At 49.9% G+C, this 26954-nt stretch overlaps 1 protein-coding gene across 1 annotated transcript; it reads left to right on the top strand.

The window, feature by feature from the left end:
- The first annotated feature begins 3147 nt into the window (after positions 1-3147).
- Positions 3148-5868, top strand: LOC136047144 (PHD finger protein 7-like). The gene is made up of 8 exons (XM_065734194.1): positions 3148-3321; positions 3413-3508; positions 3759-3883; positions 4075-4237; positions 4333-4439; positions 4656-4769; positions 4922-5040; positions 5156-5868. The coding sequence occupies exons 1-8, from the start codon at positions 3148-3150 to the stop codon at positions 5866-5868; spliced, it is 1611 nt and encodes a 536-aa protein (XP_065590266.1).
- Positions 5869-26954: the final 21086 nt, after the last annotated feature.

Raw genomic sequence — 26954 nt, 5'->3', positions numbered from 1 at the left:
TGGAGTGCTTAGCCAACAGAGGAAAGGAGAGCAATTACCTGCCATGAGAGAAAAAGTCTATGAGGAGAAGCAGTTCGCTGATTAAGTACGTGTTTTCTCCAAAGGTGGACGAGCCTGCTGTTGCAATAGCAAGCAAAAAACCTTTGTTGCTTCACCGAGATCTTTGCCTGATAAAAATTGATTCTGAGCTTTTCTTGCACAAGAAAATGTGAGGGGGGTGTGGGGATAGAGAGGTGAGTGGGGGTAGAGGGGGAAACGTGGGGACATGGGGCACAGAGACCCCATTCCCTCCCAAATGGGGGCTGCAGCAGAGCTTTTGTTTTCACTTTTGATTCTGCATGGTATGGGTGAAAGCCGGGCGGCGATTGGTTCCGGTGCTGCCCACGGGTGGAGCGCGCGCTGAGACTGCCTGCATGGCGGTGCCTCAAAGCCCCTCCTGATGTGGGCAGAGTCCCAGGGACTGTGGGGGCTTCAGGGTGGTTTGAAGCAATTGGGAGCAGTTTGGGGGATTTTTCAGGTCACTGGGGGCACTTTACGGGTAATTCTGGGAGAATTTGGGACAATTAGGGGCACTTGAGAGGGAGTTTGTAATATTTCAGAGGCAGTTTGGGGCAGTTAGGGAACTGGGAGCAGCATGCGATCCTCAGAAGGGCAAAGATAGAACCAGAGTCCATCTGCAGAGCCCCCTCAGCACCAGAATCCCAGTGGGTGGGTGGGCATGTGGGTGCAGCACACTATAGAGACATACTTGGCTAGTGGGGGACATGATTATGTGAACATAGGCTAACGTCTAAGGCCTAAGGGCTGTGGTGCATGTGAAACAGACTGTGGTCAGTCCTTGACAAAGTCAGCAAGAAAAGAGAGATGCATAAGCAGAAAAAGAGCTGTGCTAGCAGAAGAGCAAAAAGTTACACTTTAGGGTGAGGTAAGAAACTTCTTGCTGCCAACAAATCAGAGAAGAAACTTAGGTACATGATTGCCTTGTGCTACCCCTTACTGACCAGTTGATTATGGAGGTGTTACACGTGTTTCACACCTGCAACCAATCAGGAGTACGCCTTGTATTTTTTAAGAGTTGTATTTTTTCCTATAAACTGTCACTGTTATCACTTTCATCAAGTGGCAGAGTCCGTTCTTTTTCTGCTGACAGCACACGGCTGCTCAGTGGCATCACTCGGGCCAGCTGTTGATGTTCTGGGCCTGACATGGTACCCAGGAGTGGCTTCACTCCTGGACTGGCTCTATCCTCCTAGACCAACTCCTGCCGCATCTTCAGGGCCAGAGCCAGTCCTCTAGGACTCTGCAACCTGACCTTGGAGAGGGGAGCAGCTTCGAGTCCGGGCCCACTGACCCTGTCTGGAATGGAAGTTGTATCCGAGTGCTGGGGAGGGCCTCGATGACTCTGACATCCCCTGGCTGGCCAAGTCCAGGGCAGCGTTACAGCAGCTCCCATGCTGTCCTTGGGGCTCATTTAAAGGTATTCTCATCCCGGGGTAAACACGGGGAGATTCTCCTATGGTCTGTCCCACGCTGATACAGCAGAGCTGATCCCACACAGAGTAGCAGCTCCCAGGGCCTGGGGAAACAAATGGGTTGTGGACATGAGGACTAAGTGACATGAGCCAGGGAGTGTCTGGCACAGCTCTGCTGCTCAGTCCTGTCAGAGAAGGGAGATCACCCACTGTGCTAAAACTAATCCATGGCTTCCCTCCTCCTCCACCCAATCCCCAGTTCCACCTTCCCAATGATGCTGAGGCCTGGTTTAATGGCAGCAAAGGGCCAGGCCTGCCAGGGTTGTCAGTCCCTGGACAGGCACAGCTCATGTATCCTCACATATTGGGAAATGGCTGAAAGACACCAACCTGACTGGGATTCGGATCCCCAGCATAAGCATGTTTATGAAAAAGCTGAACATGTCTCTGCAGAGGGGACAGCAGAAGCACATATTTCCAGCACACAGAGTGTGTTCCTGCAACAGAAACACAAGAAGTATGAGCATGAGCGGGAGGGACCGGGTGCTGCTGAGCTCCTGCCGTGCCCATGGGGCAAGGGGAGGGATCCTACCTGGACACAGGCCCGGTGGAACCAGGCGTGTTGGCAGCATGGGCACACCATGGTGCTGTATGAGATGCTGTCCCCCATGGGGTCCATGCACATGATGCAGGTGGTGTCCTGCGCTGGCACTGCCTCCACTGCCTGCTGTGGGCGGTGCTCCCAGCAGAAGGAGCTGTGGGAAAATGGGAGGGATGGGCAAAGTGAGAAGTACTGTGAGTAGGGCAGAGGAACACAAAGGAGCGCAGGTCCTGGCTCTGGCTCTGGCTCTGGCAGGCTGCTGGGAACCTGGGGCCTTCCTCACTTCTTTGGCTGGTGCTGACAGCAGGGGTTGGATGCTCACAGATGAGGCCTGGCAGCCCTTACCTGTACCCATGAATGTACTGGGTGACACATTCACCCTCAGAGGCACAGGGGAGATGGAAGCTGCGGTCACATCCTGTTTCTGCACGGGTGATGGAGGCCCCCATCACCGGGCTCCTCACTCTGCCCTGTCTGCACCGCCCTCCTGCTTGGTTGTCCAGGGCCCCTCACCCCTGTGAGGTGTGATGATGTCACACAGGGTGGCAGGGAGTGGCCATTGTGATGTACAGGGAGGGGAGCAGTTAAAAGGCTGCAGGGCTCTGGCCAAGCTCAGTGCAAGCTGGTGAGGTATGTGGACAGCTGGAGAAAAGGGCTGCCTGAGGCTGTCCAGGGAGGAGGGGATCCCATTGCTCCACGGACTGAGCTGTGTTCTCACCCTCGTCCCGCTTCTCCCATAGGCTTGATACAGGAGTGTGCAGAGGAGAAAGCTCAGCACTGATGGGACAGCGACTCTGCAATTACTCACCGTTTAAACACGTGGTGTCACAGGAGGCCACTGGCTCGAGGGAGCAGGGTGAGAGCAACGTATCCCTACAACCTACATGCTTCCCATCATTTGGCAGATTGTTGCTGGGGTCTGCCTGCAGTGGAGAGGGGAGGAAAGGGGCAGGCAAGGGCTCCTCTGCTCCTTGACCAGAGGGGCCGCGGTTGGGCTGTGGCTGCCTGCTGTCAACCCTGGGCCTGCAGTGTCCCTTCCTCTCCACTGCCTCGGGCCCTGCTCCTCCATCCGGCATGGCTGGCACAGAACAGCCCCTGAGACAGCCCTCAGAGGCAGCTCTCAAGGCACTCACTGCTGTTGCTCTCTCCTCTCCAGCATGTTTGCTTTGTGGCCAGGAGGATGAGGTCTCAGACATCCTTGGGCCAAAATGTGAGACACATGGATCCTATTTCCACACTTATTGTGCAGTGAGTTCCCTTGCAGCTCCTACCATCTTCCTCCAACCAATGGTTCCATTCTTCCTGCCCTTACAACATCATGTTCTTACCCCTTGTGCAGCTATTTGCCAATGGTCTTTGTCAAGAGGAAGGTGACGGGAGTTTCAGTATTTCCAAAGAAGATGCCATACGCACAATTGAGCAGGCAGAGCAAACGGTGAGGACCTGAGTGGAACAGAGAGCTTTGTGGCTGGAGAGGATTGGCAATCTTAACCTGCTCCCAAGAAAGCAGCTTTTCCAACCAGCTTCATGACAAAGTCCCCCTCTTGCAGATGACGCCTGTTCACTGGGCAGCTCAGCTGAGTGTGACCTAGCCATGCCTGCATTCTGGGCTCTGCCCAGTAGTGGAGGACCAGCTACATAGGCCCTGAGCCTGTTGCTTACGGGAGCTGCTCTGTTCTTTCCAGCACTGCATTGTCTGTGGCAAGACGGGGGCCTCCATCACCTGTGCAGAAACAGGATGTGACCGCAGCTTCCATCTCCCCTGTGCCTCTGAGGGTGAATGTGTCACCCAGTACATTCATGGGTACAGGTAAGGGCTGCCAGGCCTCATCTGTGAGCATCCAACCCCTGCTGTCAGCACCAGCCAAAGAAGTGAGGAAGGCCCCAGGCTCCCAGCAGCCTGCCAGAGCCAGAGCCAGAGCCAGGACCTGCGCTCCTTTGTGTTCCTCTGCCCTACTCACAGTACTTCTCACTTTGCCCATCCCTCCCATTTTCCCACAGCTCCTTCTGCTGGGAGCACCGCCCACAGCAGGCAGTGGAGGCAGTGCCAGCGCAGGACACCACCTGCATCATGTGCATGGACCCCATGGGGGACAGCATCTCATACAGCACCATGGTGTGCCCATGCTGCCAACACGCCTGGTTCCACCGGGCCTGTGTCCAGGTAGGATCCCTCCCCTTGCCCCATGGGCACGGCAGGAGCTCAGCAGCACCCGGTCCCTCCCGCTCATGCTCATACTTCTTGTGTTTCTGTTGCAGGAATACGCCCTGTGTGCTGGAAATTTGTGCTTCTGCTGTCCCCTCTGCAAAGACATGTTCAGCTTTTTCATAAACATGCTTATGCTGGGGATCCGAATCCCAGTCAGGTTGGTGTCTTTCAGCCACTTCCCAAGATGTGAGGACACAAGAGCTGTGCCTGCCCAGGGACTGACAACCCCGGCAGGCCTGGCCCTTTGCTGCCATTAAACCAGTCCTCAGCATCATTGGGAAGGTGGAACTGGGGATTGGGTGGAGGAGGAGGGAAGCCATGGATTAGTTTTATCACAGTGGGTGATCATGACGTTCCCTCCCTTCTCTAACAGGAGACCAAGGTGGGAGGATGATGATGCATATTCATCACTACTAGGGAGGCACAGGCGCTGCGATGCCAGTGAGTGCCATTACCCACATGGCAGGGAGCATGCAGAGGGAGCAGGGTGAGTTTCCCCAGCAGCCATCTGGGGCTCTGCAATGGGATCACAGCCTCAGCGCAGTGTTGTGGAGCATGGACTGAGCAGCAGAGCTGTGCTAGGCACTCCGTGGCTCAGGTCACTTAGTCCTCATGTCCACAACCCATTTTTTTCCCCAGGCCCTGGGAGCTGCTGCTCTGCAGCTCCTGCGCTGCACAGGGCACCCATCGGTGCTGCTCCAACTTGAGTGAGAGCGCCTCCACCTGGGAGTGCAATGCCTGCGCTGGAGCAGGCACTGGTAAGAGGCATGCTCAGGGCGGCCTTGCTCACATCCCTTTACCCTGGAGAGCTGGGAGCTGATCCCACCCCCAGGCAGAAATTCCATCCTGCTCACCTTCCTGCCTTCCTTACAGACTCCAGCACTACCAGCCAGCAGGGACTGGAGCCATCCCAAGGTTCCCCAGCACTGGAGAGCAGTACTTCCAGCACCACCAGCCAGGCACCATCGGGTCCAGATCATGGTTCCTATGTGCCTGAGAGCAGCGGCCTGTCCAGACAGCATGGGACAGACTGTGAGAGAATCTCCCCACGTTTAACTTGTGTTGAGAATAGCTTCAATGAGCTCCGAGGACACCGTCGGAACTGCCGCAACGCTGCCCTGGACTTAACCAGCCAGGGGATGTCAGAGGCCTCAAGGCCCTCCCTGGCACATGGCTACAACCTCCGGCCCAGGGAGGGAGGGTGGGCCCGGACACGAAGCCACTCTCCACTGCAGTGCCGGGTCCCAGATTCCCCAAGCCAGCCCCGAACACGTCGTGGGAGCAGGCACACACCCACCCCAAGTGCTGAGAGCTGCACTCACAGCTGCAGCCAACGGGCAGCACCGTGGTCCTTGAGGGTTTCCGCAGCAGCTGATGGAAGCCAGTGCACGCAGCCAGGGAGGACTCGGACTCAAAGCCGCTCGCCTCTCAAATGTCATGATGCAGAGTCCCAGAGCCAGCCTTGTTTACACCGCAGGGTTCGGTCCAGGAGGACAGAGCCAGCCCAGGAGCAAAGCCGGGTACCATGTCGGGCCCAGAACATCAACAGCCGGTCCCAACACCACCACGGGAGCAGCAGTTTATGACATCTTGGGGCTGCTTCCAGATGCCGATGGGCCAGGACCTGGTTGGACCGTTGAACCTGATGACTTTTTTGGTCTTTCCTAACCTTAATGACTCTGCAAATCTAAATGCACATGAGAGGATATCTGAGGAGCAGATAAAAGTCTGCAGGGCCCAGGCCAAGCTCACTGCGATCTGGTGAGGTGAGCGGAGGGCAGGAGGAAGGGGTTGCCTGAGGCTGCCCAGGGTGGAGGGGTTCCCAACAAGACAGGGGCCTGAGCTATGAGGTCACCATTGTCCCATTTGCCCTTTAGGACTGTGTGGAGTATAAAGTCCAGTGCTGCTGGGACAGGGACTCCGCGAGTACTTGCCATCAACATGCACCATGTCCACAGGAGGGCCACCAGCTGCAGGGAGCAGGGTGAGAGCAACGTATCCCTACATGCAGCACGTGCTGCCGGGCAGAGGGCTCCTGGGGGTCTGCCTGCAGTGGAAAGGGGAGGAAGGGGCAGGTGGGGGACTCCCTTGCTGCTGTGGGCAGTGCCTCTCTGCTCCTTGGCCACTGGGGTCACAGTTGGACCTTCCCATCTTCCTGTTTGAACGTTTCAAACCTTTACATTAACCTTCTTTTGTATACTCAGTTGTTGTGGTTTTGATACCAGTATTCCACATCAGAGTGCCACCAAGCAGATCTGGCTCCTCACCTGGTAAGGCAAAGAACAGGCCATCAGCTTCCCCTGTGGCTGATGATCCCAGACCCGAGCAGTATTCTACCACATGCAAGGAGGAAGCAGAAGCTGCAGCCTATCAGCAGGAGGTGAGTAAATTGCCCACAATTTGCACCAGGTGTGAAATCATGCAGTGGCAGGAGCAGTGCCAGAGTGTGCACTGTGTGGAGATGCCTGGTGCTGTCTCCTTTGCAGCCAGCTCCATGCACAAGGCTAGACATCCTCTTCATAAGCCCTGCCTCACCTTCAAGATGGGGGCACTGGAAGAGGGGATCCCTTCCCTGGGACTCTGGCACCCACAGCATCACCAGCCAGTGGCATACAGGGCTGTGGTTTTGCTCTCCCCACACAGGTTTCTGCAGAGGCTGGAGAAGGAGCGCAAAGTTCCGAGTACTTCAGAGAGGCGTCAGAGGATGGCCCAGGTACATCCCCAGGCAGAAAGCCATCCCAGGGAGGAGCCTTCCACCACACCAATGTGCCCTGACCTATCGAGGTCAACCCTCCCAAGGAAATTCCGTGGTGTGGGGGGCAGGCAGGCCTTGTTCCTGCCCCTTGCCTACAGCTCTCTGTCCCCCACAGGTACCACTGCCGCACCACATGCAGCAGCTCACTGCGGGATGCCAGCTGTCATCAGGAGGGCACTTCAGGCTCTGTGCAGGGCTTTTACCTGCAGCTGCATGAAAGAACGGCGAGAGGAGAGGCACCAGGCTGCCAGCACCAGGCAGCTTCCCAGAGATGGCAGCTTCTATCCTGTGGATGCAGAATGATGATCAGACTGATCCGGATCCTGTCTCTTCCAAAATCTTCTCCAAGATGCAGAGCCCATGCCATGGGCATTAGAGACAACAGACCCCCAGAGCTTGCCCCAAGACCTCAGGAACCTGACATCTCCAGCACATGGCAGCAGGAGCTGAGAGATGGGGCCAGCCCGGCGAGACTCGTCACCCATTTTCCTGCCTCTGCATTCCACAGCCAAGCCTGGGAACACCTCCAAGATGAGCCCAGGGGCTGGCCACCAAGGCTGCTGAGATCCCTGCAGCTTGGCTGGATGCTCAGGAGGGCACCAGAGACACTGGTGCAGCCTGTACACCACAGAAGGGCTCAGAAGGGCAGGCAGGTCCTACAAAAGAGAAGAACAAGGACAAGAAAGCAACTTGACTCTCGCTGATGTGACTGGACTGAAATGATAAAGAAACGTTTCCTAAGACATTGCAGCTAACAGAACTGACAACTTGATTGAGTACAAGGGACTGTGACTCACGTACTCAGTTTCAGCATTTATCTAATCCTTCCATACTGTAAGGTAAATAACTCCCAGTGACGATACTCCGCAAGGAGATAGTATAGAGGATGGTATATTTTAAGTAGTTCTATATAAACAGTATACAGATAATACAAAAGAGAAGATGGCTCACCTTTATGATGACAAGGCTTGCAGGGGACTCCACGTGGGAGGGATCTCCAAGAAGAGATCCTTCCCTGGTGGTGGTCAGCCCTTAAATGGGGTTTGGGAGAGGTGGAACCAGGCTCCACCCCTTCCACTCACACAGGTATATCACCTTCACCTGTGCCCCCATGGCTGACTCGGTACTCACCTCAGGTGACCAATCAGTGGTTCAGGCTGTGATTCAGCAGTTCCCATACACTCCACCCCTTCACGACATGAACCACTGATCAAGTAACCATAAGGTGAGCTTCTCTTGATACAGAGACCCAATACATCACGACGCTTACATAATTGCCTGTCACAACGCATGTTGATGTAATCCGAGATGAGTGATGATTGGCGCATCAGTCGAACTCTTCTTTGGGCCAGTGCTTGGTGGTATCTACTGGAAGCATGTAATCACACAGTGCAGGTCCATCTTATGTGTCATCAGTCCCGGTTAGACCATCACCAGATGCTGCACATGGTCTTATAACAACTCTGGACCACTGCAGTATTGTTTGGTTCCTTCTGGCAACTCATAGACTTATGGGGAGTAATATAAGTTCATAAGTTCATAAGTTCATAAGGTTGGAAAGGACCTATAAGATCATCTAGTCCAACCATCCTCCTATCACTATCTCTACCCAACTACTAAATTAAATCCTTTAGCACCTCATCTAAACGCTTCTTGAACAGCGCTAGGGATGGTGCCTCAACCACCTCCCCTAGGCAGGCCATTCCAGTGCCTGACCACTCTTTCAGAAAAGAAATGCTTCCTCAGGTCTAATCTAAATCTTCCCCGGCGCAACTTGTGGCCATTCCCTCTCGTCCTGTTGTTATTTATCAGGGAGAAGAGGCCCACCCCCTCCTCACCACAACCCCCCTTCAGGAAGTGGTAGAGTGCAATAAGGTCTCCTCTGAGCCTCCTCTTCTCCAGACTAAACAATCCCAGCTCCCTCAGCCGCTCCTCATAAGACTTGTGCTGCAGACCCCTCACCAGTTTTGTTGCCCTTCTCTGAACACACTCCAGGGCCTCAATGTCCTTCTTGTAGTGAGGGGCCCAAAACTGAACACAGTACTCGAGGTGCGGCCGTACCAGAGCTGAGTACAGGGGGATGATCACCTCCCTGCTCCTGCTGGCTACACTATTTCTAATACAGGCCAGGATGCTGTTGGCCTTCTTGGCCACCTGGGCACACTGCCGGCTCATGTTGAGCCGAGCATCAACCAACACCCCCAGGTCCTTTTCCTCTCTACATTCTTCAAGCCATTCTGCCCCAAGCCTATAGCATTGCATGGGGTTATTGTGGCCAAAGTGCAGGACCCGGCACTTGGTCTTATTGAGCCTCATCCCATTGAGCTCAGCCCAGCTGTTCAGCCTATCCAAATCCCTCTGAAGGGCCTCCCTACCCTCAGGCAGTTTGACACATCCTCCCAACTTTGTGTCATCTGCAAACTTACTGAGGGTACACTCAATTCCCTCGTCTAGGTCATCAATAAAGATATTAAACAAGATGGGCCCCAAAACTGACCCTTGGGGGACACCACTCGTAACAGGACGCCAGCTGGACTTAACTCCATTAACCACTAAGTGTTTTAGAGTACCAAGAGTATAAGTGTTATAAGTGTTTTAGAGGTACCAAGAGGGGAAGATCCGCTCTCCAGGGTAAGATACAGGCCGTATTCCTGTCTTGGGTTAACACTTCAGCTTGTACAGGGGCATGCCCTGGCCGCCTGTACCAAACCCTTTGACCCGATGTCTGTGGCTGTACGACTATATCAGGCACCAAAGGGGGTGTCCTGATCTGCCACAGAGACATGATAGGGGTCCCCTTAGCAATGAAGACTGGAGTGTTAACCATTATTTCAGTAGGCCATGTACCTATTACCTGAGGGGCTACCGAACCCCCCACCTCCAATAATCTCCCCCAAGGTGCAAGTAGGCCACACCATGGTGGTCCTACCTGCACCTTCCAGAGCCATTTTATTTTATTGGTACCTGGTTTTAGGTCTTCAGGGGCAGGGAGCAGAAGATTGTTCTCATGGCCAATCTGAGGTTTCACTTCATTATCGGTGCCCGTAATTTGGATCCTAAGTGGGGAGGTCCATGTTGTCTGTAACATTTTCAAGGCACTGGGTCTGCCGTCTCTGGGTCTTTCATTCAGGTCCCGCAGGGTCTTGTGGAGTCTCTTTGTCCACCCCTGTAGGGACTGAGAGTCTGTCTTCAGGGCAGCCTTGAGAATACCATTGTAACGTTCGATAAGGCCTGCCCCCGTTGGATTATATGGCAGGTGGAATCGCCACTCAATATTATTTTCTTCTGCCCAGCGTTGTATCACTGCACCCGTGAAATTACTTCCTTGGTCACTCTCGATGACTTGCGCTGTCCCGTAGGCAGCCATCAACCTTGTGAGTGCCTTTATAGTGTATGCCTGGTTGGCTTTTGGTACTGGATAGGCCTGCATTAGCCCACTCGCGGTGTCGACACAGTTTAGGGCATATCTCGCCCCCTCAGACCGAGGGAGGGGCCCAATATAATCAACCTGACACCTCAGTAGAGGATTGTGTCCTCTAGCAAGATGGGCTGTAGTTTCAGGCAACGACCTCAGTCTTAACTTAGAGCAGGCATCACAGTCTCGGCATGCTTGAGCGATGTCCGATAGTTGTACGGGCAGTCCCCACGCTTTAGCGGCTGCCCACATGGTCTTCTGCCCAGCATGCCGCAGCTTTTGATGTAGCCAGTAAGCGATATTCTCAGATGGTGAGTTCTCAACCCATCTAACTCGGGCCAGTGTGTCGGCTTCATCATTTCCTGGTGACTGTAGGGGTTGATGACCAGAAACATGGTAGACACGCACAGTTCTGTGTTTGACTGCATTCCATATGTCTAACCACATATCTTTGCCCCAGATCGGTCGGGAGTGGATAGTCCAATCCTGGGTGGCCCACTGTGTGATCCAAAGAGTGAACCCCCGATACACAGCCCAACTATCTGTGCATATATTCAGGATACCATCACCAGGTTCTTTGGTTATAACCATCCACACCGCCCGCAGCTCTGCCCACTGGCTGCTTTGACCATCCCCCTCTTCGAACCAGATTGTGTCTGTGGCAGGATGGTACGCTACTGCTCTCCACTTATGGGTTGCCCTTGCTGGACCCATCCGTGTACCAGGCATCTTCAGGAATAGGATATTTTCCTTCCTGGATGGGACTCTTCTGTGGTGGAGCAACCAAAGTTTGTTTTGGTGCATCACTATGATACGTTACTGGGCCAAGAATCTTCTGAAGCTCTTCTTTCAACGGTGAGGAAGACAGACTATTCCTCTGACTGGAGGCGACCCATCATGCCACCGTCTGCGCCTGGGCCACCCCTGTCTTAGGAAGGTGGGTCAGATCTCTTTTACCCATCCCTGAATTGGCAGAGTGGTCTTAACTAATGACTTCAGCCATCCGGGTTATTGGCTCTACCGCTTGTAATGCGGAATAGGCAGCCAGTAACTGTTTTTCAGTCATACTATATCTTTCCTCTGCTCCATGCCAGACCCAAGAGCAAATACCAATGGGGGTCCGAACAGAACTCTGACGTTGCCACAGGCCCCAGCCAAAGCCATCTTGAGTCACGTGAACATCCAATTCAGCTGGGAGGGTAGGATCAAATATACCCAATGCCCGGGCTTGTTTAACCGCCTGTTTCGCCTGTTGGAAAGCATCCTGTTCTGTTCTCCCCCAATCCCATAATTGGCCCTTTTTTGTGAGTCTATACAAAGGTCTCAGTGGCTGCGCTAGATGATGTATAAAGGAACGCCAGTATCCCAATATACCTAGGAATTCCTGCAGCTGCTTTGGTGCTGTAGGGACTGGGAATTCCCGAACCTTATCTACAATGGCACTGGGTAGCACTTTGGTCTTTCCTGACCAGACTAACCCCAGAAATTTTACAGTCAGTCCTGGACCTTGCTCCTTTTGAGGATTGATAGCCCATCCTCTTTCACTTAGGTAGGCAGTTAATGAATCTGCCGCCTCCCCTGCTGCTTCCAGTGAGTTGGATGTTAACAGGAGATCATCAGTATAGTGGTATAGGTTTATGTTACTAAGTTTCCTCCAATTAGCCAGGTCATGCTCCACCAAAATATGACAATATGTTAGTGAATGCATGTACCCCTGTGGCAGGACCTGAAAGGTCCACTGCCTGCCTCCCCACATAAATGCAAATTGATCTTGTGATTCTTTAGTAATAGGTATACTAAAAAACGCATTTGCCAAATCCAGGACACAGTAATAGGTTTTGATTTCCCTACTGAGTGTGTCCATTAAGGAGGCAATATTGGGTACGGCCGCATGGATGGGCGGCGTGACCTTATTCAGTTCCCTATAATCTACTCTCATTCTCCATGTTCCATCCGACTTCCGTACTGGCCATATGGGGGAATTGTATGGGCTGTGTGCAGGTGTTATAATATCTACTTTTTCTAGTTCCTGCACCGTCTTTGATATTTCTTCTTGCCCCCCCCCGGGAGTCTGTACTGTCTTACATTAGTAATCCGGCGTGGTTTCGGCAAACCACGGATTTTCGGATTTTCGCATGGCCCCTCAATATTGTCTGTATCGCCCGGATACTAATGTACCTCTGCCGTAGTCTGAACTCTCCCACAGTTGTCTGGAGAGCCAGACCCCATAAAATGTCTATGCCCAAAATGTATTCTGGGATTGGGGCAATCGACACTTTATACTCCCAGGGTGGGAGACACCCAGCTCCCAATTTCAACCATGTTTGGGTGACTGGAATGGTCTGTCCCCCAAACCCACCAATCATCACTCTATTGCCCTAGAACTTTTTGGATCTCCATATATAGTTGACGTTTACCAGTGACCACTAGAGCCATCATCTTTTGAACATTTGTCTCTGACCAAAATATTGCTAATTCTACATAGGGCCTCCGGTCACATCTGGAGGCCCTAAGGGGAACAATGTCCTTTGTTACTCCATGAATTTTGCTAGATCCAGGTCTTTTGCCACAGGTGGCTCAGGCATTGTAGCCCGCAACACCTGCGGATGTCTTTTCCTTCTGTTCAGTACTATAAAATCGGCCAACTGGGCTGCCTGTTGGACGATAGCCTCTGAAGCCACCAGCTGGTTCAGTATGGAGACCAACGTCCCATAAAGGTGGGAAGGGGCCTGCTGCAGTATTAGGTCTCGCGTAGCTACCATAAACTTTTCCGTATCAGGGTTTTCAAACAAACATATCTGAATTGGTTGGGCTGTGGCTGCTTGCCAGTACCACTGGGCCTGCAGTGCCCCTTCCCCTGCATGTCTGCAGGTGGAAATCAATGGATTCCATGATAACTCTACAATAGTTATAGTGTGAAGACCCTTTACTCTGAACATACACTGTATATAGAGTCAACTCCTGGGACAACCAACATTGCATTGGGCCAAATCAGCCAAGTGGCTACTTCTGATTCGTTGCTTCGCTCTTCCTTGTTCCTTCTCATTTGTCCTACTCCTTTTCACCTTTCCAGACTCCATGATCCCATCTGCTCTATCGATGAATGTCTCCTGACCTTCATCTGAACCCAGTTGCCACATCTTCTATTATAGTCCTACATAGTCTTCTAATCCTCATCAATTCCCCCTTTGTTTTTGTACTAACATTGTTACATTGGAAGCTTTTGTTATCATATTATTTAACAGCAACCCAAGGAGTAATCCTGAGGATAACAATAAGAATTATGAACAGCAGTAAGCCATGAACAATCAAATCCTTTGACCATCCCATGATAGTGTACTGATCTAAACAGCTATCTAACCTTGTATCCACGATAGATAATCTTTTTGTTATCTGTCCTGTGCTATTACATGCTCAAATTACCTTGGTATCATTCAGTATCGGAACAGTATCATTACGTATGTAGCCTTCTAATATCCCAAAATTACATATTGTATACCCATTAGGCAGGTTCGTAATGGGCCTCCTGGCATAGTCATAGAGAGGCAGAAGGAATCTGGGTCAGTACCCCAAGGTTTTGACGTGGTTGGATTTTCCATGGGCCTGCTGTGATGGACACAATCAGGAATCTGATGAGTAGGGTCTGACATGGCGTCCTGGAGCCACAGCTGTGAATCCCCCCACTTTGCGGGGATCCATTTCATTCCTGTATCTGTAATGACACAAGCACATCCTCGCCCCCATGTTATCAACCTGAATGGACCTTCCCATCTTCCTGTTTGAACGTTTCAAACCTTTACTTTAACCTCCTTTTGTATACTCAGTTGTCATGGTTTTGTGATTTTGATACCCGTACTCCACATCCAAACATCATGCTGGGAGTTAAGGAGTCCATGCCCTGAACAGGAGCAGCAGAGGGCAGGAGCTCTGGATTGGACCCCAGCCTCTTTTTCTCTGGAGCATTTTGTCTTTTGGCCTGCCGCAGATGTGCTTCCCCTGCAGCTTTACTACCATAAGATTCTCAGATTTTGGATACTTTTGTCTCTCCCAGATTGTTCAATTTTGTTAGATTTAATAAAACTACTGTTTCTCTTCAAATCATTGCCATTTTTGTTTGTTTGCTTGTTTCTTCCCCAAGACCCATCTGTTACATCCCTCCCTCTTACCCCCCTCTACCTCCCCAGAGCACATGGCTCTGCTCGGCATCTTCATGGCCACCAGTGGTGCAGTTTTTTTCCTCCCTCACTCCCTTCTGATTTCCTTGTGTCCCTGTCACGGATAACACCGTGACTATTATTGGTGAAGGATGATGGCACTCAAGAATCTCTACTCCATTGTAAAACTACTGCATAGAGGATTAAGTGTCATTATGTACCTTAAAGCATGTTGGCTTATTTTTAAGTTCTTTCTGTTCAGTATTGGAGTTGTATCTATGTATAACCCCTTAAGGGCACTGTTAGACATACCTACCTCATGCCTAGACACTCCAGCTGCTGTAACAGACAATACAATGTTTGGACTGTTTTCCAGGTTCTCTTTCCAGTTCCTTACGTATGTTCACGATGCCAGCCTAGAGACTGTATTATCAGCTTCCCTGCATATACTCTCTGCAGTAGCAATTTACATCATGTGGAGGAAGCCTTTCTCAAAACCAGAGAATGTTGAATGGCAGAGAATGTGGAGAGATTCAGGAAAGAAATTAGAAGTGTGGGAAACACCAATGTCATGGGATTTTACTCTTGAACACCTCTGGGATTCTGCGAAACTAAGCAAGTAATTGGGTGAGTAGTGGTGCGGTTCAGAAAGATCTGAAGAGAAGAAGTTTATCTGGGACTTGGGTTGTGCTTACCAAGCTCTATATAATACTGTTCCGGAGAGAGAAAATTTCCAAACTGAGGTCCAAAACAAAAAGGGAAACTTCCAAGTCAAACCTGACCAATCACAGGAAGCACCGGCATCAATGTTGGTTGCCCCTGTGGAAGGCCAGAAATGGAGATGGGTGTCCTCACGTCTAGAACGGAAAGAAGAAGAAGCAGAGGAAGAAGAGGAAGATCCAGGCGAGGGGCCCTCCTCAAGCCCACTACCACCAAGAAAGGCAACTGAGAAAAGTGAGAGACATGGAAAGGACAGTGATGATGAGGAAGTCACTGTTAGCACTGTCACTATTCACCGACCCCTGAAGATGACTGAAATCCAAGGCTCAAGAAAGGAGTTTGTATGGTGCTCAGATGAAACTACTGTCACCTGGTTGCTTCGGTGCTGGGACAATGGTGCCAGCAGCACGTCCCCAGATGGTAACGAAGCCCGCCAACTAGGTAGCATTGCCCAAGACTGAGTTATCAACAGAAGGATTAGATGTCTGAATGGAGTCGCCACCCTCTGGGAATCAATGTTAGTAGCTGTGAAGGAAAGACATCCGTACAAAGATGATCTGGAGTTTGAGACAAGAAAATGGAATACTGTTGAGAAAGGCATCCCATATTTGAGAGAAATAGCCGTGGTGGAAATGCTGTATGATTCTACATTAGTTCCTAATATCCACACCACAACTGTGATCCTGAGAGAGTGAGGAGTGCACCCGATATATGTCGGAAGCTCTTAAGAACAGCACCGGAGAGGTACATCAGTATGCTAGGAACGACGTTCCATAGATATGAGGACCACACAGAAGACCCCCAGTTTTTGAACTGATTCTTACAGTTTTTTACTGATTCTTTCAGTTTTTGAACTGATCTTACTTTGAACAACGATCTTCGCCATCGCACGCTTCCATTTCAGCCATATCAACGGTAGCAGAAAAACTGGATAAGATGGATAAGGTGATAGATAAAGTAGAGAAGACACAGGAAGGTATGCTTGGAGGAATTGGACTTAATCAAGGACTTAATTTAGTAGTTGGGTAGAGATAGTGATAGGAGGATGGTTGGACTAGATGATCTTATAGGTCCTTTCCAACCTTATGAACTTATGAACTTATGAACTTATGAATTGTCCCTAGTGATTAACAGGGATGAACCCATGCCAGTATCGGAAACACCTGATGAAGACCAGGCTGAGCCAAACAATCTGCTGAAGGAACTGATCAAACAAATTAAAGTCTCAGCTATCAAAGGCCAGTGCCTCCCTACTCAAGCAAATGACAGCAGTAACTCCGTGTCATGTGCAGATGCCATGTGGAGCTTCTTAAGTGCAAATGGAGAGGACAAGAAGAAATGTCATGAAGAAACAAAGATCAACCACCAACAAAATTGCTCCAGTCACTGCAGGTAACCAGTAGAGGGGCCCTGCCCCCAGCCAGGGGTGATAAGGGCTAGCTCTCTGGCACACTTTGTCTTTCGGCCTGCCACAGTGTCACGGTGTTATCCGTGACAGTGACCCAAGGGAAACCGAGAAGGGAGAGAGAAGAGAAAAAAGAAACTGCGTCAGTGGCCATGCGGCCGCCCAAGCAGAGCCGCGCTCCAGGGGGAGGGGGAAAAAAGCAGGAAGAGATGAGTGAGCAACTCCACCTTTCTCCCCAGCAGCAGTGTAGAGGATGTTTTTCACATCCTGTCCCATCCGTACTGGCCCCAGGGCCACAGCACGGGCTATCTCCTGCTTAATTTGCTCAAAGGCCTGCTGCTGTTCAGGACCCCATGTAAAATTATTCTTTTTTCGAGTCACTTGATAGAGGGGGCTTACTATGAGGCTGTAGTTTGGGATGTGCATCCTCCAAAAACCTACTACACCCAGAAAAGACTGTGTCTCTTTCTTGCTAGCGGGTGGTGACATACTGGTGATTTAGTCAATCACATATCCTGGAACGTGACGACGTCCATCTTGCCATTTTACTCCCAGGAACTGAATTTCTTGGGTAGGTCCCTTCACTTTGTTCCGTTTAATAGCAAAACCAGCACCCAGAAGAATTTGGATTATTCGCTCTCCTTTTTTAAAAACTTCCTCTGCTGTATCACCCCACACAACAATGTCATCAATGTACTGGAGGTGCTCAGGTGCCCCACCCTGTTCCAGTGTGGTTTGAATCAGCCCATGGCAAATGGTTGGGCTGTGTTTCCACCCCTGGGGCAAATGGTTCCAGGTGTACTGAACGCCCCTCCAGGTGAAAGCAAACTGTGGTCTGCACTCTGTGGCCAAAGGAATAGAAAAGAATGCATTGGCAATGTCAATGGTGGCATACCACTTGGCTGCTTTTGACTCCAGTTCATATTGCAGCTCCAACATATCTGGCACAGCAGCACTCAGTGGGGGTGTGACTTCATTCAGGCCACGGTAATCTACCGTCAGCCTCCATTCTCCACTGGCTTTACACACTGGCCATATGGGGCTGTTAAACGGTCAGTGAGTTCTGCTGATCACTCCCTGGCTCTCTAGCTGACGGATCAAGTTATGAATGGGGAGCAAGGAATCCCTGTTGGTGCGGTACTGCCGTCTGTGGACTGTTTTTGTAGCAATAGGTACCTGCTGCTCTCTCACTTTCAGTACCCCCACAACAGACGGATCTTCTGACAGGCCAGGTAAAACAGACAGCTGCTGAATGTTGTCTGCATCTACAGCAGCTATTCCAAAAGCCCATCGGTATCCCTTGGGGTCCTTGAAATGTCCCCTTCTGAGATAGTCAATGCCGAGTATTCATGGAGCCCCCTGTCTAATCACTATGGGATGCTTCTGCCAGGTTTTACCGGTGAGGCTTATTTCTGCCTCCAACACAGACAGTTCCTGAGAACCCCCAGTCACTCCAGAAATACGAATCAAATCGAAGGCATTAGAGTGCACTGTGCACCAGTGCCTTATATCTCTGTGGCTCTAATGTGCCAGGCCATCTAATCCACACAGTCCAATACACTCTATTATCCCTTTCCCTCCCCTGGCTGAGGGCAGGGCCCCTCTATTGGTTACCTGCAGTGACGGGAGCAATTTTGTTGGTGGCTGATCTCTGCTCTAGTTCTCTCACCCGTGCTCGCAGTGCAGGAGTGGGTTTTTTATGCCACTTCCTCATGCCCTCTCCGTTTTCTCGTAGGAAGCTCCACATGGCCATACGTGACATGATGTTACTGCTGTCATTTGCTCGAGCAGAGAGGCGGTTGCCTTTGGTGGCTGAGACTTTCATCAGTTTCATCAATTGCTTCAACAAATTCTTTGGGTCATGCTCGTCTTCATCAGGTGTTTCCACTACTGACACAGGTTCATCCCTATTCATCAGTAATGACACTTCCTCCAGTACAGTTTTCTGTGTCTTATTTATCTCACCTACGTCTTCTGCTACTACAGCTGCAATGGAAGCACGTGATGGTGGAAACTGTTGTTCAAAGTTTTGGAGTGTAATAGTCAATTCATAAACTGGGAGTCTTCTGTCTTGACCCTCAAATCTATGGAACATTGCTACCAGTGTACTTGCGTACCTCTCTGGTGCTGTTTTTGAGAGCTTGCGATATACATCAGGTGTGCACCTTACTCTATCAGGATCACGGTCCTGGTGTGGATTGTTAGGGATGAAATTGGGATCATACAGTATCTCTACTACGGCTGTTTCTCTCAAAAATTGGATGCCTTTCTCCACGGTGTTCCATCTTTCCACCTTAGGCTCCAGATCATCTTTGTAAGGATATCTATCCTTTACAGCCACTAGTACTCGTTCCCAGAGGGTAGCGACTCCATCCAGACATCTGCCAATTCCTCTGTCGATAGCTGGGTCTCGAGCAATGCTTCCCAGTTGGCAGGCTTCGCTGCCATCTAGGGACATGCTGCTGGCACCGTTGTCCCAGCACCGCAGCAACCAGGTGACAATAGATTCACCTGAGCGCCGTACAAACTCCTTTCTTGAACCTTGTATTTCAGTCATCTTTAGGGGCCGACGAGTAGTGGTAACAGTGACTTTATCATCATTCGCTGTCTTCTCCATGTCTCTCACTTTTCTTAGTGGCCTTTCTAGGTGGTGGTGGTGGTGTTGAGGAGGGCCCCTCGCCTGGATCTTCCTCTTCTTCCTCTGCTTCTTCTTCTTTCTGTTCTAGGCGTGAGGACGTTCGTGTCCATTTCTAGCCTTCCACAGGGGCAACCGACACTGATGCCGGTGCTTCCTGTGATTGGTCAGGTCTAACTTCGAGGTTTTCATTTTTGCTTTGGACCTTGGTTTGGAAACCATTTCTCTCCAGAACATCAATTATAACTTGATAAGCACAAGCCAAACCCCAAACAATCCGTTCCTTCTCAGATCATCCTGAGTCACATGGCTCCTTACCTAAACACTCACTGAATTTCTCAGGATCCCACAGGTGCTCAAGATCAAAATTGCATAACACCGGGGCTCCCCACGCTTCTAATTTCTTTCCTAATTTTTTCCACCTTCCCTGCCATTCAGCACTCTCTGGTTTTGAGGAAAGCTTCCTCCACATGATGTAAATTACTGTTGCAGAGAGTGCATTCAGAAAAACAGATAACACAACTGCCACAACTGCCAGGCTGACATCCTGAATATAGGTAAAGACCTGAAAAGAGTAACTGGAAACCAAACCAAATGCCACATAATCTGTCACGTCAGCCAGGGTGTTTAGGCAGGAGGTATGTAACCCCCTCAGCACACTAAAGTAGCTGTACGCAGATATGACTCCAGTGCTGAACATGAGGAGCATAAAAAGACGCCAGCATGCTATAAGGTACATGAAAAACCTTAGTCCACTTAGCACCAGATTTACAATGGAGTACAAATACTTCACTGCCCGCATTCTCCACCAATAATTGTCACGGTGTTATCTGTATGACATAACATCTAACTCAGCTGGGAGGGTAGAAACAAATATACCCAGTGCCTGGGCTTGTTTAACTGCCTGTTTCGCCTGTTGGAAAGCATCCTGTTCTGTTCTCCCCCAATCCCATAATTGGCCCTTTTTGGTAAGTCTATATAAAGGTCTCAGCAGCTGCGCCAAATGAGGTATAAAGGAACGCCAATATCCCAATATACCCAGGAATTCCTGCAGCTGCTTTGGTGTTGTATGGACTGGAAATGCCTGAACCTTATCTATGACAGCATCAGGTAATACTTTGGTCTTTCCTGACCAGACTACCCCTAGAAATTTTACGGAGAGTCCTGGACCTTGCACTTTTTGAGGATTGATAGCCCATCCTCTTTCACTTAGGTAGGCAGTTAATGAATCTGCTGCCTCCCCTACTGCTTCCAGTGAGTCGGATGTTAACAGGAGATCATCAATATAGTGGTATAGGTTCACATTGTTTGGTTTTCTCCAATCAGCCAGGTCACGTGCCACCAAATTATGACAGTATGTTGGTGAGTGCACGTACCCCTGTGGCAAGACCTGAAAGGTCCACTTCCTGCCTCCCCACGTAAATGCCAATTGATCTTGTGATTCTTTAGCAATAGGTATGCTAAAAACCGCATTCGCTAAATCCAGGACACAATGGTAGGTGTTAATTTCCCTACTAAGAGTGTCCATTAAGGAGGCAATATTGGGTACGGCCGCATGGATGGGCGGCGTGACCTTATTCAGTTCCCTATAATCTACTCTCATTCTCCATGTTCCATCCAACTTCCATACTGGCCATATGGGGGAATTATATGGGCTGTGTTCAGGTCTTATAATACCTACTTTCTCTAATTCCTGCACCGTCTTTGATATTTCTTCTTGCCCCCCCGGGAGTCTGTACTGTCTTACATTAGTAATCCGGCGTGGTTTTGGCAAACAAATGGGCTCATGTTTCGCATGGCCCCTCAATATTGTCCGTATTGCCCGGATTCTAATGTAGTCCTCTGCCGTAGTCTGAACTCTCCCACAGTTGTCTGGAGAGCCAGACCCCATAGAATGTCTATGCCCAAAATGTATTCTGGGATTGGGGCAATCGACACCTTATACTCCTGGGGCGGGAGACGCCCAACCCCCAATTTCAACCACGTTTGTGTGACTGGAATAGTCTGTCCCCCAAACCCACCAATCATCACTCTATTACCCTTAAATTTTGTTGGGTCTCCATATATAATTGACGTTTCTGCGCCAGTATCCACTATAGCCTTCTGCACGTTTGTCCTAGACCAAAATATTAATTCTACATAGGGCCTCCGGTCACATCTGGAGGCCCTATGGGGACCAGTGTTTTTCGTTAATCCATGAACTTTGCCAGATCCAGGTCTTTTGCCACAGGTGGCTCAGGCACTGTAGCCCGTGACACCTGCGGATGTTTTTTCCTTCTGTTCGGTATTATGAATTCGGCCAGATTCCAGGTTGTTGTTGGTGTTTCTTGTATAATTCGTACTCCCGATTTTCTGGGAGCACTCTGAAATTTTTTATCATTCTTAAGCTGTTTCCACAGCTGTAACAAAACATGGTTGGGTTGCCCATCAATTTTGGTAAACGCAACCCCAGCTTGTATGAGGTCATTGAACATAGTCTTCCAGGATACCCATACGGGGCCTGATCGGGGCATCCGTGGAACAGGCTTCTTAGTTTTAATAGGGAAGGCCTCAGCGTCTTCCACTACACGAACATTGCGCCTGGTTCTTACACGCTCCATCTCCCCCAAGTCTGCCACTAACTGGGCTGCCTGCTGTATGATGGCCTCTGATGCCACCAACGGATTTAGTATGGAAACTAGGATCCCATATAGGTGGGAGGGGGCCTGCTGCAGTATCAGATCTCTCATGCCCGCTGTAAATTTCTCCGTATCGGGGCTTCCAAAAGCGTCTGCGTACATAGCCTCCCTCATACCTAGTTCTCTGATGTATGTCTGGAGGTCCTCCATAGAGGACCACAAACCGGTATTGATAGGAATATCAGTTTTATTAGGCCATGTTAGGTGGCATGCTGCCATCAACCAATCTATAATAGAATGGTTTTCATCATTGTAGTGGACAGCTGCATATAACCTTTGTCTCAAGGCCAGGTTTATTGTTATGGATGCTAATTTTGACATTTCTGTCCCATTTACTAAAACAGTTTCAGCTCCTGCATCCCATAACCTTAGGAGCCATGATGGTATGCTTTCCCTTGGTTTTTGATGGAACCGCTGTACTAGGTCCATCAACTCATTAGCTGTATATGGACAAGCTGTCACATGGAGGCAGGTTTCAGCAGGGGGCCATTGGTCAGGAGGCACCCCTTCTGGTCTATCCTGTACCTTTTTTTTTTTTGCATTATAATTGGCTGAATCTCGAATGGGTCCATCATTGATGGAGTTTCGAGATCTGCCTTAGAGATCTTTTTTCCTGTCATATCAGAGTCTTCTTCCTCTGATTTTTGGATGTCCTCTACCGATATATTCCGTATTTGTCTTGAGGGGACATTTAGGCCAGGCTTTTTGGTTGTTAATTTACCCAGCTGTTGCTCAAGTTTCTCAATACGCTCTCTTAATAATTGATTTTCAGTTTCCATGTTAACATTTGCAGTATCTAATTTAAGTATGGCCATTACTAAAGGCCAGGCTACTGCAGAGGCGGCTAGCCGCCGCTCGTTGGTAATGAGTATGTCCTTACCTAATCCAAAGAAAGTACTCAGTCAAATAAGATGGGGAGGGAGAGGCAGTCCCTGAAACCCACATGGGTCCCCCTTTCTCAATAACGGATGCCAACCCATAGTAGGGTGACCCCATGAACCCTGGAATTAGACCAGAGATTGTCTGGTCTAGGTGTGTAACATTCTCCCCCCTGACCCATTTAAACATATTCCAAATAAAGGACATGTTTAGTAAGTATAGATTATTATCACCAGAGCTGCCTGGCTCACTAAGTGTGAGGTAAATAACTCCCAAGGATGGTACTTCACAACAAGATAGTATAGATGACGGTATATTTTGGGTAGTTCTATATAGATGGGATACAAATAATACAAAAGAAAAGATGGCTCACCTTCAAGATGTCAAGGCTCGCAAGGGACTCCACATAAGGGGGATCTCCAAGAAGAGATCCTTCCCTGGTGGTGGTCAGCCCTTAAATGGGGTTTGGGAGAGGTGGAGCCAGGCTCCACCCCTTCCAATCACACAGGTATATCACCTTCACCTGTGGCCCCATGGCTGACTCGGTGCTCACCCCAGGTGACCAATTAGTGGTTCAGGCCGTGATTCAGCAGTTCCCATACAACACCAATGTGGTTAAACCATGCTCCCTTTACTACCTGGACAGCCTTATTCTTATAGTGTTTAAGACAAGGGTGTACAGAGAATAGCACACAATCATTGGCTGAGAGCCTTGAAGAAAAACAACTCTAAAAATACTCCTGGCTATGCAAAAACACATCCCGGAGGAGGTAACTTTTGACTGTGGTATCGTACTAGTTCTGCAGACTCCCTGATGGTCAGCTCCGTGAGTCGTTCCAAGCCATGCACTCTTGCTCCAATTAGGGTCTGCCATCCCACAGCTTACTTGAACTTGTTTTCCTTTACATCTGGAAGTCCTTGGTTCTCAGCCTTCCTTTCTCACGCTGTTTATCCTGTTCCACAGCTGCAGCTATAAATAAACTTTTTGTATTCATTGGCCACGAAATCTGGATGATAATTTCCACTCTCAGTCGGATGGGAGTGGTGTGTCCTTGATCATCCAGGAAAATGTATTCAGTGGCATCACTGATTTCCCCTGCAGAAGTCTCCAGAGTCTAATTTGATATAACTGAAAGTAGCCAGAGGAATATTCCAGCCCATACGGCATCAATGGAAGGAGTTTTGAAGGGAGTGGGACTTCATCTCTTCCACTGCTCGAGGGCTAATTGTGCATCAGTGGGGCTGGTGAGCAATACGCAGTTATAACCATTATCCTTTTCCTTTTCTCTATCTTAGTAAGTAGTTTTATCTCAGCTGTAAGCTCTGCTTGTTGGTTTTTTTTCCCCGATTCTCTCCCCTGTCCCACTGGGAAGGGGGAACAACTGCATGGTGCTGAGTCACCTGACATGTTAAACCACAGCAGGGTATAAATCACTGCACTCAGTATGATATTTGTGTAACGCTGTGATGAGATTTAATCTCGTCTGTCCCTAAAGTCTTGTCTGCCCATGCAGTGAGCTGAAACAGTTAACAGGTGCCAAAGCCTTAACAGAGAGGTATGCGCCTTTCCACTCTTCTGGCTGGTTGCAGTTGTACTTAATCTGCCTTTTCTTCAGGTCAAACAGAATGAGTCTTCCTGCTCCAGTGGAACAGCTGCCTTCACGGAGGTGCAGATTCCACAAGAATTGTGGAATTCATCTTGAATTACACAGACGTCCTCTTCAGCTCCAAATTCAGCTCAGTCATAGGAGATGGAGCAGGTGAGTGTCTCCCTCCATTAGCTTTACCTTGATCAAAAAACAGTAGCAGCTACTTGGTGGAAATCCAGGCCTCCTCCACAACAGTTGAAGAACGCTTTTGCTATCAAGTAGACATCAGATTTCCAAGGTTATATAAGAATAGGGCAAATATGGCTACCATCATCTTCCTGAGATAGCCACTACAAGAACATACATCTGAATGTTTGCCTGCTCCCATTGATCCCAGCACTGAAAAGCCATATAAAATAACTTAAATGTCTTCCCTTTCTCCTGTTTTTTCTTTTTAAAATCACTACTCATGTTAGATGAGTAAACGTGAAGAGCACAAGCTCTTATTATTCTGCAGTATGTTACATCTGCTTTGATAACCCGACCTTCCAATGAAGTTTTCAGTCAGTGCAGTTATTACCACCTGTGGAGTACACATAGCTGCTTTTCCAGAATTTTTGCTGCTTCTCATTCTTATACAAGCGTTACTTTGGACAGCACAGTTGCTGTAAGCCCAGCTTTTGTTCCTAATGGAAGGCAGTGTTTGTGGCAGTAGGATCAGAGGGGAGCGATATCACTGGGATAGTGATAGGAGGATGGTTGGACTAGATGATCTTGTAGGTCCTTTCCAACCTTATGAACCTATGAACCTATGAGCTGCCCACAGCAGGCAGAGCTCTGACAGGGGAAGATCAACGTGCAAAGAACCTGATCCTAATGATCATCCTGGCTTTGGAATGGAGTGTATAAATTTGGCTAAGTGTTTAATGACTCAGGCATTCATACTGTCTGCTTTGCCACAAAACTGGGGGACAGAAGGGTCATGCTCATGGTATATGAACTAAAATTAGGAATACTGTGCTTTGGCAGGGCAGCCCCTCTGAGCACAGCATCTCAACCAGCCTACAAGAAGCGTAAGCATTTCCCAACCTGCTTTGAGCCATCCCAAGTTAGTCCAGCTGGAAGACAGTCTGAACACCTGTTTGACCCAAACTTCACCCTGGGTACTGACATAACTGACGTATGGCTGACAAACACATGAGGCTGTGTTTGGGAAGGTCACTGAGCACTGCAGCCAGGCTGAACCTCCCCCACCCCAAAACGTGCCTGCTGAGGTCAGCAGCAGTGCTTCTAACACAGGCTCCTCAAGGCCAGCAAAGGCAGAACACAGTGAGCAAAGAGAAATCACGTTGCTCAAATCCACAAGTTCTCATTTCATTTGTAGCAGCGCAGTACATTAATTGCTGAAAAGATTGGGTCCATGGTCAAACCCATCCCCAGAGACTCAGGTTTGGCACAGAGGGCTGTTGTGTTGCTCTGAATCCATGGAGCGCTCGATTTGGCTTCACATGCCACAAAAGCAGGGCCAGTGAGGGCACTGCCTGCAGCAGCCCCCAGCATCACAGCGAGCAGGGAGGGCAGGGGAGGTCCAGTACCCATCGGTGTAGGGCTCAGTGTGCGCAGCGCTACCGGGAGCAGTTCCCAGTGACAGCCCCGTACTTCTCTCCCCATGTCACCAACAAAACCAAAGCCGAATGCAGCAAGAGCCCCGGGCAGCTCCAGGCGGACAGAAGGGACACGGAGGGGGTTATTCCCACGTGCTCCCACCAGGCGGCACTGTTCAACCACTTCTGCCACTAAGAGCCAACTTTTCAGCCCACTTAGGAGAATCAGGCTTTGTTCTAGTCAGTTCTGTTCCGGTCCTCAACTCCCGATACCTAGGGAAAGTTTTGGGGTTTTGTTTTCCCAAAGAAAGAAGCACAATTCGGTACTGTGCCCACAGTGCCGTGCTGTTGGCTTTGGGCTGTGTGTCCCTACTCTCCTGCCAGGCGGACACTCAAACTGCAAAGCTCGGCAGTTCACTGCTGCTCCTCAGAGAACCATCAGCTGTTCCAGGGCTCCGTCCCCAGAGGAGAACTGCCATCTATTTGCTTAGCGTCAGATGCACCGATGAACAAGTCATCCAGAAGCAGCAGCTGAAACTGGAAAAGCAGTGCTGCTCAGTCCCACCCCCACCTTGCCCTCTCTGCTCCATCCTCTGAGATGCCCTGCTGCATTCATTAGAGGCCTTTCCCTGCTCTCAACCAGCCATCTCCCCTCCCAGTAGTCCCGTACCTGGCTACTGTCTCGCTGCAGGTAGCACCCATCCATCCATCTGACTGCTGCAGGTAATCACTTGGGCTTTTCACACTACAGATCTTTGCCTCTGGCACATGAACAAGACACAGAGCTGCACACTGTCCTGTATCTGCAGGGCAGGGATCCCCATGGCTGGAGTGAGGA

This window comes from Cyrtonyx montezumae, unplaced genomic scaffold, assembly GCF_038088225.1.
Source record: "Cyrtonyx montezumae isolate F1298 unplaced genomic scaffold, pur_monq_1.0 scaffold_17, whole genome shotgun sequence".
Taxonomy (NCBI): Eukaryota; Metazoa; Chordata; class Aves; order Galliformes; family Odontophoridae; genus Cyrtonyx; species Cyrtonyx montezumae.
This window is presented reverse-complemented; position numbering and strand designations above follow the sequence as displayed.